General features: G+C 35.7%; 1 protein-coding gene across 2 annotated transcripts in view; it reads right to left on the bottom strand.

The window, feature by feature from the left end:
- The window catches only part of Orc3 (origin recognition complex subunit 3), a 67,944-nt gene that overhangs the window by 5,815 nt on the left and 46,998 nt on the right, over nucleotides 1-15,131 (bottom strand). Inside the window, exons 14-16 of one of the 2 annotated variants that reach the window (XM_005002615.4) lie at nucleotides 7,114-7,247; nucleotides 3,729-3,808; nucleotides 2,699-2,799 (exon numbers count right to left, since the gene is read on the bottom strand). In XM_005002615.4, coding sequence (XP_005002672.2) covers nucleotides 2,699-2,799; nucleotides 3,729-3,808; nucleotides 7,114-7,247 — 315 coding nt within the window. The remainder of the gene's footprint in view (nucleotides 1-2,698; nucleotides 2,800-3,728; nucleotides 3,809-7,113; nucleotides 7,248-15,131) is intronic. The other variant, XM_003467424.5, reaches the window with a different exon arrangement.

Raw genomic sequence — 15,131 nt, 5'->3', positions numbered from 1 at the left:
CTCCAGTCTGTTGGAATAAAATCCATGTGCAAAGAGTATAATATTCTCCGAGGGCCAACATACTACTATCATCTCAATTACTTAGAATTGAGATAATTTGGCTATAGTCTGAGGAAAATATTTTTATGATGTTGATTGCCTGGTTGGGTGGCTACCAGTTTGCAATTTCTGACCATAAATTCTTGCTATACCAGCTGGATGCAGTTATTTTCCAATCAGTATCAAGGCTATCATTAACATACTTCATTGAAGTTCCTGCTATTAATAAAGATTAGAAATCTAACAAGGCAAGCAGGCAGAATCCATTACAGAAACTACTGCCTCAATTTTGCTTTTCTTCCTAAAAATCTTTACATTTAATGTTTAGAAATTCAGGCAAATTCCAAGGCAAAAGGCCCTTAGTTGGTATTCTCAAAGAATATCAGTGGCATATAAAAGATCTGCCTTTATTTTATTTCTACTGTACACTACATCTGTTGAAAAACATCCTAGCTTTTGTCTGGCTATAAAAATACACTTCTGCTACTTAACTGCTGTGAGAAAAAATAAGCAACAAATCTGGCACCATAGCACTATGTGACACTCATTTTGGGTTCAGATCATTTTACAATAAATGATAGGCCTTCCTCCAAATGGATGGCTCTGAGCGAACTGACAGGATTCCTATCAACAAGGGCTGTGAAGTTGAATCTAATTTTGGTGAAAACAATAACTTAGAAAGTGGTAATTTTTTTTCTTGGCCCTTAAGATTTCACAACTGGGGCTGGGAATTTATCTCAGTGGGTGGCATAAGCACCTGCCTTGCAAGTACGTGGTGCTGAGTTTGATCCCTGGTACCACAAAAAAAAAAATTTGTCAACTTTTTCCTGATTGCCAGTAGTTTTGCCAAGAGCTGTTCATGATACACTGTGAAAGCTGCCTACCGAAGTCGACTGCTAATATTTATTTTTAAAAGACATCTTTTCTCTAAAACTCCGTTTGTTCACATCTGTACTGTGGGCGTTGGGGGCAGTGTGTAGAGATGGTGAAGACCTTCTGATGGGTATTAAGAGACTAGGACAGTGTCACACTGGCAGACTCATAACCTCTCTCTGGGCTCCAGCTGCCACATAAGCCTTCATGTTTCTTTTCTTCCTTCCTGGGATAGATGATCTTCACAGAGACAGTAAATCCTAGTAGGCGAGATTCTGCAGTTTTACAACAGAACTCATTTCAGTCATGCTCAGCATTTTTTCAGTAACTACTCAGAAAGGTTAAAAAGTTAAATACATTAGGTCAAAGATCATTCCCCGTTAAAGGGTAATGGTTGGTGTGACTTCAGAGCCTACAATTTGAGATTTACAGGAATACAGCAACCTGATATTTGGCTTATAAATGATGCTAAATTACTTGGCAAAATTATTTTTAGTTACAACTTGACAAGAAAATTCAGGAGCCTAGGGCTAGAAGATACAAGAACAGGAAAGCCTTGTAGGACAAGGTTAACTCTATCAGTGCTGAAATGTAACTTTTCACCAATAAGTCAATTTAATACTGGAATGCATCATCTTGTTATGATATACTTCTGTTTTTAACCTTATCATCATAGTTGACTGATTATTTTTCCCTATTTCATAGAATTAATACTTTCTCTCTGATAAACTGGACAATGATTCTGCTCCATACTGTCTTGGAAAATGGAACTTTTCACTTTGAGGAAAGACAGATTACTTGTCAGAAAACCTTCTTTATTTTCAATACACAGGATGCCATTCTTTCATTATATTATTCTATGTGCCTCTCTTGCTGTTGCTTTTGAACTGCCATTAAAAATAATAAGCAATCATATACCTTTTTTTTCTTTAAAGTATTAAATCACTTTATTTTGTATACTTCTTTTGTATACTGTAACATAGCCCGAGTTCTTAAATGGTAGTTTAAATGGGTGATTTTAGAGTCATAAAATTGGTTTTGGCTTATAAATGATTCTATGATTCAACATGATCTAGGATTTCCAAGAAGGAATCATTGTAAAATACTGGTAAAATTAGAGTAGGCTTGTACATTTACTGAGTAGACGTCTACCTCAACATGAATTTAGTGTTTATAATGAATTGTACTTGTATTCTTTAAAATTAAAAGTTATTTTCTCAGGACAAAATAGAGAAATATGGCTAGTTTGCTATATTTTCGGCGTTCGGCCTAGATCCAGCAATTAACTCCTATAAAATATAAGCAATGAAGAAGTGTAAAACAAACACTCTGTTATTAGAAAGGGGAAAAACATTTCTAACTCCTTAAATCTCCTCACCTAGCCTGACGGATAGAATCCAAGGTAAATCTGCAACCCATCCCCACCCCACCCATTCACCTTCCCTTCCACTCTTCTCTTTGTTTTGGTTTTTTGACACAGGGTATCACTATATAGCTCAAACGGGCCTCAAACCTCCCAATCCTGATGCCTCAAAACTCCCAGTGCTGTTATTACAGGTGTGTACCACCAGGTTTGGCTCTTAAAACTGTATCTTTAGCTGACAGTAAAAAAAGCAATGTTTCTGATTAAACATCTTAATAAGACTAGCAAGGATATAAGTAATTCTAAGCTATGATGGAAGAACCTGAAAGGTGGGAGAAAATACCTGCATTGGCTGTGGACAGCCATTGCACCAATGTTATTTGGGAAAAAAGCATGACTTTCAGCTTTAACATTAAGACTCACCTTACCAAAGAGTCAATGAAATTCACAACTTTTTCTCTGAGTACTTCAAACTTGGTTTGCTTCTTACTTGATCTTCTTGACTCCTTCATTTCCAGTAAGGACTATGGGTCAAAGAACACAGTTTTCTTGGTAATTCTGAGATAGAAAAACTTTCAGAGGGAACTGCTATTTAGGTGGAGGTGGCTTGATGCTCTTTCTAGGAGGCAGGATGTACAGAGCAAGAACCAGATCAAAATGGATTTCTAAGGCAATCTGGCAAGAATCTCTCCTCAAATGAAGTTTCAGGGAAAGAAGAAAAGGGAAGTTTACTTCATATCACTATTCATAATCCACTGGCTCGCTTAAGAGAAGAAGAAGAAAAAAGGTGGAAGAGGAAAAGAGAGGGGAAGATTAAGAGGAGGAGGAAGATGATGACAACTCTAGCTACTACCACCTTGCCTTTTTGCCACACTGACAGAATAAGTTCCACGTGGTTTGTTTCACTTAGGCTGAAATTTTCTGCTATATTTATTACAATTTGGTATCATGGGACAAAGAAGGATCTTCATTTTGAAAATCAAGATCCTAAAGTTAAAACTATTAGAAAAAGAATACACTGGACATGTCGGTCAATTTCTGCTCCATACTATAATGTGCACTGCATTTAAAAAAAATCAAGAGAAGTATGTAAAAGTAATAACTTAGGCTCTTTTGAATCTCTGTTGATCAAATAGAAAAACAAATACATCAGACTTATGATCAAAACAAATATTTCTTTGCATCCATGTTCCCATTTTCCCTCGGTGCCAGTTAATTGTTTTTCTGAGACTACAGGAACAGTTTTCATCTATGTTGTTTAGAAAATTACAGCCTGTGTACATTAGATGTGAGGATAGTAGTGTAGAGTGATAAACAGGATGTTCATTTTGTAAATGAATTAAAAACTTTGCTTCATTTCGGGTTGTGCCTAAAAAAGAAATTTATAGACAAAAAACCAAGAAAAGGGACCAGCAAAATACAATGTAATTGAAAGGAAAAGAAGAGATCTGACCTTCTGAAGATGATATAGGTCTGTCTTTGGAAGCTCCTTTGGCTGTGATCCAGAAGCATCTTCTTCTTCTTTGGCATCTGCTTTTAACATAAAACCACTACATAGCAAGGAGGGTACATCCAAGTCAAGAGAACAAACATTTGTGCTAATCCAAAGGAAGTAAAATTTTGCCCTTATTCCCATCCCAATATACAAAGGATCAAGGTTTCATCTGGAAGAATCAAGGTTTCTTCTAGGAGTGAAAGGTCAATAAATATGGCATATTTAAGCTGTAATGAGGGCTTCAAAAACAAAGTACTGAGTTTTAAGAGTGTTACCACCATGAAAACAAAATATAACCAAACACAGTTCCCTCAAATCAACATAAAAAGCCCTAAATACTTATACAGCTATAACAGCTCTAAAACACACACACACACACACACACACACACACACACACACACACCCCATACAAACTGAAACTGTTTTCTTTGAGTTTGTCATGACTGTAAATAACATAAATTACACCCTGACAAACCTGACTTCAATCTTCCAGTTCCCTATTTTTGATCCAAAATTCTTTGAGTGTGAAGAGGGGAGTGTGTACAAGTTGTGAAGTCATCCACTAAGACATACAGTATATCATGATTCTTCAGCAAAGGGGACAGGAATTCTTAACTAATAAAATGTACAGCTGTGTGCGCTTCTGAAATGCCTAAGCCTCAGATACCTTCCTTCAAGTGCAAGTGCTCCTTAGAAAATTTGACATTACCTGCTTGTTTTGCTCCAAATCTAAGACAGGAGGATATAGCTGGAGAATACACATAGTTTTCAAAGAATAAATTTCTTTTTAGTTATTAATCATTCCTGGCTCAAGAAAGACACAACTTAAGGTTAGCTACCAAATTCTTTACTCCATTTCATTAACATGTAACAGAGCCTTAAAAATAAATCTGATATGATACTCTGTCCTACTTAACCCTCCCCAACTATAATTTTTAATTTTTTACTGGTACTGGGAATTGAACCCAGGGCCTTTGCACTGGGTTACATTCTCAACCTATTTTTTGAGTGAGGGTCTCATTAAGTGGCTAAGTTGTCCAGGTTATACTAGAACACTTAATCTTCCCGCTTCAGCCTCTCAGAGTACTGGTTATCATGCTCAGTTTTTCCAACTATAATTTTAAGCCGAAACTGTAATGTTTAATTAATGATAAAGAACCAGAGATAACATAGAGTCAAACACTTCTACTTACTCAACTCGGGGAGTTTTAATTACATTTTTGTTACATGATTTTTGAAAAATTGAGAAATATAGACATTTCTTCAAGATAGTTTTCCTTTAATTTGTAAAGTTATTCACTTTAACCTTTCCATTTGAATAAGCTTTTAATTGAATGCTAGTATATCACAAATTTGTTCACTAGGTCATGTTATAGAACTCTAAAATTATCATGGCGAGGTACAATGGCTCATGCCTCTACTCCAGCACTCTAAGAAGCTGAGGCAGAAGGATGCCAAGTTCCAGCCCCGCCTGGACAATTTAGAGACTCTATTCCAAACTAAATAAAATATAAAAAAGTGCTGGGGATGCAGCTCAGTTTAAAGACCTTAAGTTTAATCTCCAGCATCACAAAAATTAAAATAAAACACTATTACACTTACAGTTTCTCTCTCCTCTCTCTCTCCTCTTCTCTTTCTCTTCTCTCTTCTCTCTCTCTCTCATTTGGTGGTACCAGGGATTGAACTCAGAACCCCACACTTGCCAGGCAGGCACTTACACCACTGAGCTAAATCCCTGGCCCTGCAGGTTTCTTTTTATAGAAACCTCTATGTGATCAATTTTGTATAACACTGACAACATATTTTGTAAGCATTTTACCCTATTTCTATCCTCAAGGGTAATTCCTTACTGGTCAAGTCACCACAATTAGGGGGCATTATAATCGTGCACTGGTGAGAACAAAAAATGAACTAGTGGTTAAGCAAAGAGGGCTCTAATCTAGCGCTATCACTAGCCAGTTGTGTAATTTCAAGCCAATTACTTTCTCTTCCTGGAGTGTAGAGTCTGGCTGTTGCTGGACTCAAGGATTCCGGAATGCAGGATTCAAAGATTTAAGGCCTTTACATTTTTATGTTCTGAATAAGGAAGTTTTGCTGGGGACTGAACCCAAGGCTTCACATACGCTAAGCAATCACTCTACTACTGAGCTACATCCTCACCCTCATGTCACGGTCTGAAAAGCAGTTTAGGTCCTGCTATGGCACTAAAAGAACCATGTGCACACATAACCTGAAGGAAACCCCATTAGTGCCTTTAGGGAACTTTTCATTCTACCTGCTCATGCTATGCTAGGCAAACGCTCCCTTTAATAGAGCACAGATCATATGCCTTGCACTGGAATGATGAACAGATATGAAGAGGTTTCTGCAAAAGCAGTTTGTAAATCCAAAGGATTTTTAAGACAAAGTAACACTTGCCAAAACAGAAAGGACTAAAATGGACACTCCAAATAAAAATTTTCACAATGTCATGTCTAATACTCTGCACTTATATACCAAACAGTCTCGTTCTGTAACCTCCAATAAAAGATCCTCTAAATAGTGAAAAAGTACAGTGAAAAGTACACACTAGTTGTTTGTTTTAATAAAAAAAAATGTAATGTTAAGTTAGTAGTAGAGCAAAGAAGGGCCCAGGAAGTCAGTGATCAATATCGATTATAGTGCTCCATCAGAACACAGATGATCTGGAGCATTAGAGAACAAAAAATGATTGCCTATGTAAAATCAGGCACTCCAAACATTGAGCAAATACAAATTTCATGTGGAGGTTATATAAAATACATAAAACTATAATCCTACAACACTGAGAAATGCTGGACTTCTTCAGTTCATTCAAGAGAGAAAAAGTCAAGCCTTCGTAAATCAGATTAAAACAAACCTCTACATATTTTGGTAATCAGCATACCAAAGAGCGTTACTGCTGTGAAAGCAGTTTATAGTTATCAATTTTTCAGACTTACAATTTGTACAGTATCTAAGTCCTACAAAAACTTGATAAAATGCTTAAGAAGAAACATTTAACAGAAGCTCTCAATTAGGATGGACTGCTATTCTAATTTTTTAATTTCTCTCTGTTGCCTTTTTTAAAAAAAGTGAATCCAATCTGTGAATTTTTTTTTCCTTTCCATTTGATGCTTCTCACTATTTAAACCAAATGTAGCAGAGAAGCTTCTGGCCTACTTATGATGTTACAATTGGGCATTCTAGGGCTGGTTATACTGAATGATCATGATCTACTTTATCTCTTCATCTCTCAGCACATCAGAACAAGGGCTTGTCCATGTCATTTTGGTTAAGTAACTGTCACAGCCATTAGAATTTACACGATATTATACTCTTACCACCAAGGCTCTGAAACTGGGCCAGGAACTCCTCTATTCTTTTTCTTGTGCTGCCAAACTGGTTTTCAGAAGAGGAATCAAATGCCTGGAAACATTTCTGAAGAATACTCATCAGTTCATCCTTTGCCAACATCCTAGAAAAGAATCAGTGAAAAGAGATATAACAGGAACATATACTTAAAAACACCTCTTACATATTAAATGTTTCTGCTCAGAAGAGCACATAAATTCTTCAACAGTAATTACCAACTTCTTTGGTAGAGATTCTCTTCAATTATGTGATATTAAGAAGCATTCTTAAAGATACTAACACATAAAGCTTAGTTTAGAAAATATACAAAGATTTGAGCTCACAGTCTGGCACTGACACTTACTATGTTTGTAATACAGATAAAGTTTATTATGTATCTCTGGCTTCCATGTCTATAGAATAATAACGAATATACTTCACAGTTTGGATGGAGACTTAAAAATTAAATGAGGAAATGCAACTGAAGAGTCCAGCACAGTGCTTGCCACAAAATTCCTTTTCATTTTGAGCTAAACATACACAAGAGGCTAGAAATGTATACTGAGAATATGACGTGTTAAATGCAAGTTTGTTTAAAAGGACCAAAAATGTAAGCTATCAGAGTTGTTTTCTAGTTATTACCATTTAAACTAGCTTGTGTCTCCTAAGGGCTTTAATTAACATTAATCAGTGAATCCAACGAACTTCAAATAGATACTATAAAATTAAGACTGTTCTCAGAGCCGTTACTTGCAGGATCTCTCCAGCAAGATCATCCTCAATAACAGTATCAACTGGAACAGTATTAAGTCAACATTATTAATTAATATGCGATGTGGCATCATATAGATATAGAAATTATTTAAGACTATAATGATCAAATGTTTTAACATTAACTCTACAGGAACAATAAACAAAGAACTATAATGGGGCATTCTCTAAAGACTAACTTAACTTAAGTGTACCATTTGTTAATAACATGAAACTGGGTTAAAATATTAACATTACTAAATTAGGAAAAAGGTTTAAAATAGATGAAAACTACTATTGAATTTTTATTTTTTTTTTGTCTTTTTCATTTTTATTGATACCAGGGACCATGCCCTTGCAAGGAAGGCACTTATGCTGCTGAGCTAAATCTCCAGCCCCATAAACAGATGAAAACTACTAAGAAATTAACCAATTATTTTAACCAAAATTTAAATTTACAAAAGAAAAACTCTACAATCAATAAACATAGAAATTCATAAGGTAGGCAGGAAGTAAATTTTTCCTCAGTATTAAGAAAGAGTACAAAATCTTTTTCTGTAATAATTATCTAAAATGTATGTCTTACTTGTAAATGAAAGCCAGTTAACAGGACAGAGAAAAAAATAAGCATTTCACCCTTTATTATAGTTGAGATTATTTTTTATTTCTCTATAGAATTAAACTGTTAGGAGACTTAACTAGAAGTCACCTGCACTGGAATAATATGTTATTACTTACACACATCAACAAAAGCAGCACTTGCAGTGGTTTACTTGGAGGGAAGAGAAAGCTGAAATAATGCTCCTGGAAGATCTAATCCACATTAGTAGCCCACTGAAAATTATCTTGGCAACAGAAAGTCACACTTCGCATCTATTTGAGCTACAAATAATGAATACCGAGGAAGGTCAAGCCTACTGCATAAATCTTCAGTATGCGAAAAACAAAAAACAAAAAAACAAAACAATAATAACAACAACCCAGCATTATATCACATAATTACGAAACCAAACTTTGCTAGTCATAACTTCTTTTTTTTTTTTTTAATTTTATTTAAGGAGAAAAAGAAAGAAAACAGAAAAAGGGTACAAGTTATACAGAATTTAAAAAAAAAATAAACAGTAGGAAATCACTAGTTAATAGATTACATATTGTCATCTTAGAAATAGTTGTTCAAGTTACAAAATTAAAGCATATAAAGTGGACATTCAAACAGTGAGACTGCAAACAGTTCTGTTCAGTGATCCAACAAAACTCAGTAATATGGTTATCTATCTTACACGCTTAAATATACATGCAATTATATCCTTTAGAGCACTTTCTTTTCCTCTCTTTTTGACAATGACAATTACACATTTTGGGTTTTGTTGCTCCCACAGTTCTTATTACATTTTTTGAAGAGAATAAAACCAAATGTGACATAACAAAACGAGTCAGTCAAATCAAAAAGATAGACATAGTACATAATGTAAAAACACAATGCAAGGTGATCAACAATAGTTACCATAATGACTCTTGCTATCTTAAAAAGAATTGCCTTTATCATCAGTTATAATAAAATTGAACAAAACAGTAAAGAACAAAACCAGTGAAACCAAAACATTGGAGACATTACAGGACTTCAAAAGAAGATAATAGTCAAACCAGAATGGGCATCATAGTGAATCTTATTGTCTTCACAGTTGTAGCCTATACTCTCAAACTTGGTACTATCAAGCAAAACAGAATAGAATAAAAATCAGTCAAAACAGGTGAGAGCAATACAGGGTTTCAAATCAAGTTACTAGGAAACCAAAGTGGATTACTATAATATATCCTTTTATTTTTTATTTATTTTTCCCTTAATTAAAGAGATAAAAATAAAAAAATAAATAATAAAAAAAGGAGATTGAGATAAAAAGAGGACATAACAACAAAATAGCACAGGTCAGAACATAACTGTTTAAGCAAAATAGTGTTTCACTACAAGATACCCGGACATAAAAGTAGTTACCATAGTGTCTTTTTCCTTGAAATCTTTGAGTATAACTTCACATACTGTAGCATCAAACATATCAAGACAATGTAAAACCATTCAAGAAAATGACAGTATTACAGGGTATTTAGAACTAAGTAACAGAAAATGAACAATGGTTTCTGTATTAGCTCCTTGTCTATAAAAGTTTTTGTTTATATTATCACATATAATAAAATCCAATAAGATACAACATGTTAAGACCGATGGAGACAGAAGAAGAAAAGCTTGATGGGACTTCAAAACAAGATGATATTAAATCAGTACTAGCTATTATGATGTCTTGTTTTCTCCAAAATAGCTGTTCCTACCATCCAACCTTCTCTGCCTCATTTGTGTTGAGGTCTTTTTCTGTCATTAGCTGTCAGTTTGTCTTCTTCATTTTGCTTTCTGATTCATTTATTGTGGCCTCTCTGCTACTGTTTCTGGAATCTTGGTATTTTTCTCTTTTACAATGTCCTGCAGTATTCTCTGTAGAGTTGAATTGGTGGTTGCAAAATTCCCCTAGTTCCTCTTTATCCTGAAAGCAACATGTTTCTCCATTAATTTCTAGGGACAGTTGTGCAGGATATCTCAATCTTGGCTGGAGGTTATTGTCTTGAATTATTTCCCCCCACGCTCTTCGTGATTTGATGGTTTGTGCTGAGAAGTCTGCTGTAATTCTGATGGGTGTTCCCTTGTAAGTGATCTGTTTGTTTTCTTTGACAGCTTTTAATATTCTGTTCTTATATTGGATTTCTGGAATTTTGATTATTATATGCCTGGGTGTAGTTCTGTTTGGGTTGTAGGTGACTGGGGTCCTGTATGTCTCATACATCTGAGTATCTTTACCTCTTCCCATATTAGGGAAGTTCTCCTTGATTATTTCTGTGAATAGCCTTTGCAGTTCATTTGTTTGTATCCCTGCTTCTTCCTTTACATTCTTAATTCTTAAGTTATACATCCTCTTATCATCTTCTAGCCTTTGTATTGTTACTGCTGTTCCCTGGTTATTTTTTTTTACACTTTTGTTTTTCTTTTTCATTTTTATCGGCACTGGGGATCGAACTCACGACCACCTGCTTGCAAGGCAGGTGCTTATGCCGCTGAGCTAAATCCCCAGCCCCTCCCTTGTTATTTTTAAGAAGTTTTTCCTTGGGGCTGGAGATTTAGCTCAGCGGCATAAGCGCCTGCCTTACAAGCAGGCAGTCGTGAGTTTGATCCCTGGTACCAATAAAAAAGGAAAAAGACAAAAAAAAAAAAAAAAAAGTTGTAAAAAAGAAGTTTTTCCTTTCATGCTCCCACATTACAAATCTGGCCTCCAGTTCAGATAATCTATCCTTAATTTCTTTCAAGCTGTTATGCCAGCTTTCAATAGTTTTTAGTTTCCTGGTAACCTCTTTGAACCTGCTTAATGTATTCTATGTTTTCTCTATTTTCTCCATCAAACAATTCTCCCCTTTTTTTCTGTTCTTCCATTCCACCATCTGTTTTTTCTTGGGAGGTGCTTAGCATTTCTTTAACTATTCTACTTATATCTTGCTTTACTTGGTTAAATACTTCACTTTTGAACTCGTCTATGAGCTCCCGGAGATAGCGCTTTATGTCTATTGGCGCCATGCCTGATATTGCATGTTTTCTGTCCTCATTCTCCTTTGCATTTACCTTTCCTGGATCAGAGTTCTCAGGATTGGGGACTGAGGACCCTTTCTTGTTGCTCCCTCTTCTCATACTTTTTGTTCCTTCCATACAAGCATATAGAAGAGGCCCACTTACTTTCTTTGTCGGTTACAGTTTGTTTGAATCACGCCGGCGAGGTGTTCCCGCACACTGCAGTGTACTAAGGAGACACAGACCTGAGCAGCCTCTGCTGGGCCCATCCCTCCAGGTCACTCAACCTACTGAAGGCTTCACTGCTAGGGTACACTGCCAGGCACAGGGACCTGGTTTGGGCTAGCCTACTGGGTCTTAGTCTGCGGTGTCACCCAGGTCAAGTGCTCCCCACCAATCCCACTTGAGAGGGGAATATGTGACTGAAGTCACTGCAGCGTCCTGTTCCGGTTAGTCTGCCCAGTCCCAGAATATCCTCTCTTAGAGCCTCCTAGTCTATGGAAAGGTCTCCGTTCTTCTCACTCACTGCAGGTTGATGCAGGGCTCCCCGCCATCTCTGCTCTCAATTTGGTTCGCCGATTCCCACTCTCAGAGCTTTTGCATCTTAGTCCCTGCTGTGCCGTTTTAGATGCAGCAGCGGCGGCAGGAAATTCAAGCCACAGTTTCCAGAGGCGCGGATTCCAGCTTCAGCACTGAGACTTTAGCTGTTCCAGTCATAGCACTGGGACTGCATTTCCAGTTGGTTTCTCTCAGCTCAGTTTTTCCTGGGTCAGCAGGGTATATCTCCCCCTGCTTAGGACTCCCCACACTACACCATTCCTAGAATCTAAGCTGGCTATCTAAGAGATCTTCTGTAGCTGCTGTTATCTATCTGCCATGTTCTCCTGGAAGTAGTCATAACTTCTAACATGTCAGTTTATTGGAGAAGACTGCACTTTTACTTCACATGTTAACTTCTAGGGATTCAGATTATTATTATTCCTCTTATTCTTAGCCAAGAATTATGTTCACACAGTTTTTACACAGTAGTAAAAGATTTTACACCTTCCTAAAGTACTCTCTGGTTTCATGTAAAAGATAAAGCTGTTTAGAAATTAATAGTCCAGCAAAATAAATTATCCACTCACAGAACTAACAAACATGCTTATCCTTACCATTCTAGGCTGCAGTTCATGATAAATTAAAAAAGAAGTCATATAGGGGGCTGGGGATTTAGCTCAGCGGCATAAGTGCCTAGCTTGCAAGCAGGCAGTCGTGAGTCTGATCCCCAGTACCAATAAAAAAGAAAAAGACAAAAAAAAAAAAAAAGAAGTCATATAAACATTAAAAAAGATGAAATTCATTGTTTATACAGATATGACTCTATAGTTAGAAAATCTAAGAACTATATAAAAATATTAAAGGGATATATAAATATATGTAAGATTGTGTGAATGTAAGATACATGTATGTGTATGTGTATATGTATATATATCCACACAACTAGCAATGGAAAACACCATGTACAACATGGTAAAAAAATAGAAAAAAATCTTAAGTATTACAATAACTACTCAGAAACAAAAACAAAACAACCAGATCATTATATTATGTTATACATACAAACGTATTTCAGAATAAAACTGTAAGTATGGTGTGGGAGGAAGATAAAGTATAAACCCACCAATCAGAAAATACAAGAAGAAAACAAAGGAAGATCTTTGAGCTTGGTAATATCTAGCAACAGCAAGACTATGAGCAAAGCCTTAAATACTGCTGGGAAGAGATAGTTTTTACATTTTAAACTCAGAAAGTCTACATCTTTGTATTCATTTTGTGGAAATAATTATTCAAATGTATAAACACATAGGCTTGTCATTACTGTTTATAACAGTGAAGAGCCAGAAACTCTCTGAATATATATCAAATAAGAGATTGATGAGATAAAATGGTACATTTTCAAAATATGGGATGTTGGCCAGTTTCCCAAAGCATGGGTGATCATCCTTTGTTCTCCACCATTGTTTCTACTGTATTTGACTTCATTTGTCTCTCTCTCTTGTCCTCTATCCCTCTCTACTCCCTCCTCCCCTGCAACAGGTTAAAACCACTCTATTAAGGGGGGAAATCTTTGCATACAAGTTCTGGTATATGCTGGATTTTGTCACTTAACTGTTAATCAAGTTAATAGTTACCACGGTTTGTCAGTAGCTAGCTTACACTGAATGCTATTGTTACGGTTAACTCCACTACTTTAGCCAGGATGTCATATATGTTACAATCAATTTTTTCTCCTTTGTATGATAACATTGCGATTGTATGGGGTCATAATCATTACCATAATCCAGTACAATAGGACTGCATGCTGAGCCAAATAGATAACAATTTCTCATCTTAATAAATTTGGAAGGTAGGTAGGTTCTTGGGATAGACATAAAGACCAGAACCACCTACACTGAGAAGACATTCCTGAAGAACAGATACTTCCTAGGGAAGCCTTGATACTACTAATAAAGCCATTGACCACAAGAAATTGGCAAGCATTTAACACAGGAAACAAAATATTAAAAAAAAGGATTTATATTGACCTTGAAACTATCAAAATATGTAACTCGTGAATTTCAGAAGTCTGAAAAAATCCTACTGTTTGATTTTTAGATGGGTATTTAGAAATTCGCTCTGACAGAAGGGTACATTTTCCCTCTGAAAGTACTTTATAGCACACCAGGAAAAGCAGGTATATTTATGCTGTTCACTGATGAGTGATGAGTCAGCATCATTTTTACTATTTTCTGTTCCCAAATAGTTTTCTTTAATTTAAAATATATTCTTTTAAAAAATATACATATTCTTATAATGATAAGAAAGTTGAGTGAAAAAATTAACTTATATCCTATATAAGGTGATTATAATACTTTAAGGGCAGGACATAGAATACAACCTATAGAACCTCTGCACACAAGTCAAATATGACACATATGCCAAATGCACACTCACATGTTCTTCCACACCCCACTAAAATGTTCATCAAGGGGCCGTAATTTGTGTATCTCATGGGCCTGCATGACTATCCCATCAGGCGGCTTGTATCACCTGACAGGACTGTCCCATGGCACCTGATGGGACAGTCATACATGCACTACTGGTGATTCAAGTTGGTGGGAACATGTTGATGGTTTAACATTTAAACAATATGTGATATAAAATTCTGTCTTTATCTGCCAATATTATCACTAATTTCTTATAAACACATTTTTTTTTTAAACACAGCCTTGCTATATTGTCCAGGCTAGTCCCTCACTCCTGGGCTGAACTGATCCTCCAATCTGTTTCTAGCGTAGATGTGACTATGACAAGTACCAACATGCTCAGTTCCCTATATATATATTTTTAATGGACATCAAATATTTCATCAAGTAGACCAATGGCTATAAAAACAGTAGTTCTTAGAAAAAATTTTTTTCAAGAGAAATATTATTATATAGACTTTTTCTATTATTTCATTTTTTTTTCCTTTTTTACATAGTATTGGGGATTGAACTCACAGTCTTCACTACATTGCCTTTCTTAAAATATTTTAAATCTTGGCAATAAACAACAGAAGATACAAATAAACAGCTTAAAGTCACACTTGGCTCAGAATGTGAATTTCATCAGCAGTTAAGTAATATTAGG

Source organism: Cavia porcellus, unplaced genomic scaffold, assembly GCF_034190915.1.
Source record: "Cavia porcellus strain 051 isolate PalLab524CR breed Dunkin Hartley unplaced genomic scaffold, mCavPor4.1 scaffold_22, whole genome shotgun sequence".
In the NCBI taxonomy this organism is placed as follows: Eukaryota; Metazoa; Chordata; class Mammalia; order Rodentia; family Caviidae; genus Cavia; species Cavia porcellus.
This window is presented reverse-complemented; position numbering and strand designations above follow the sequence as displayed.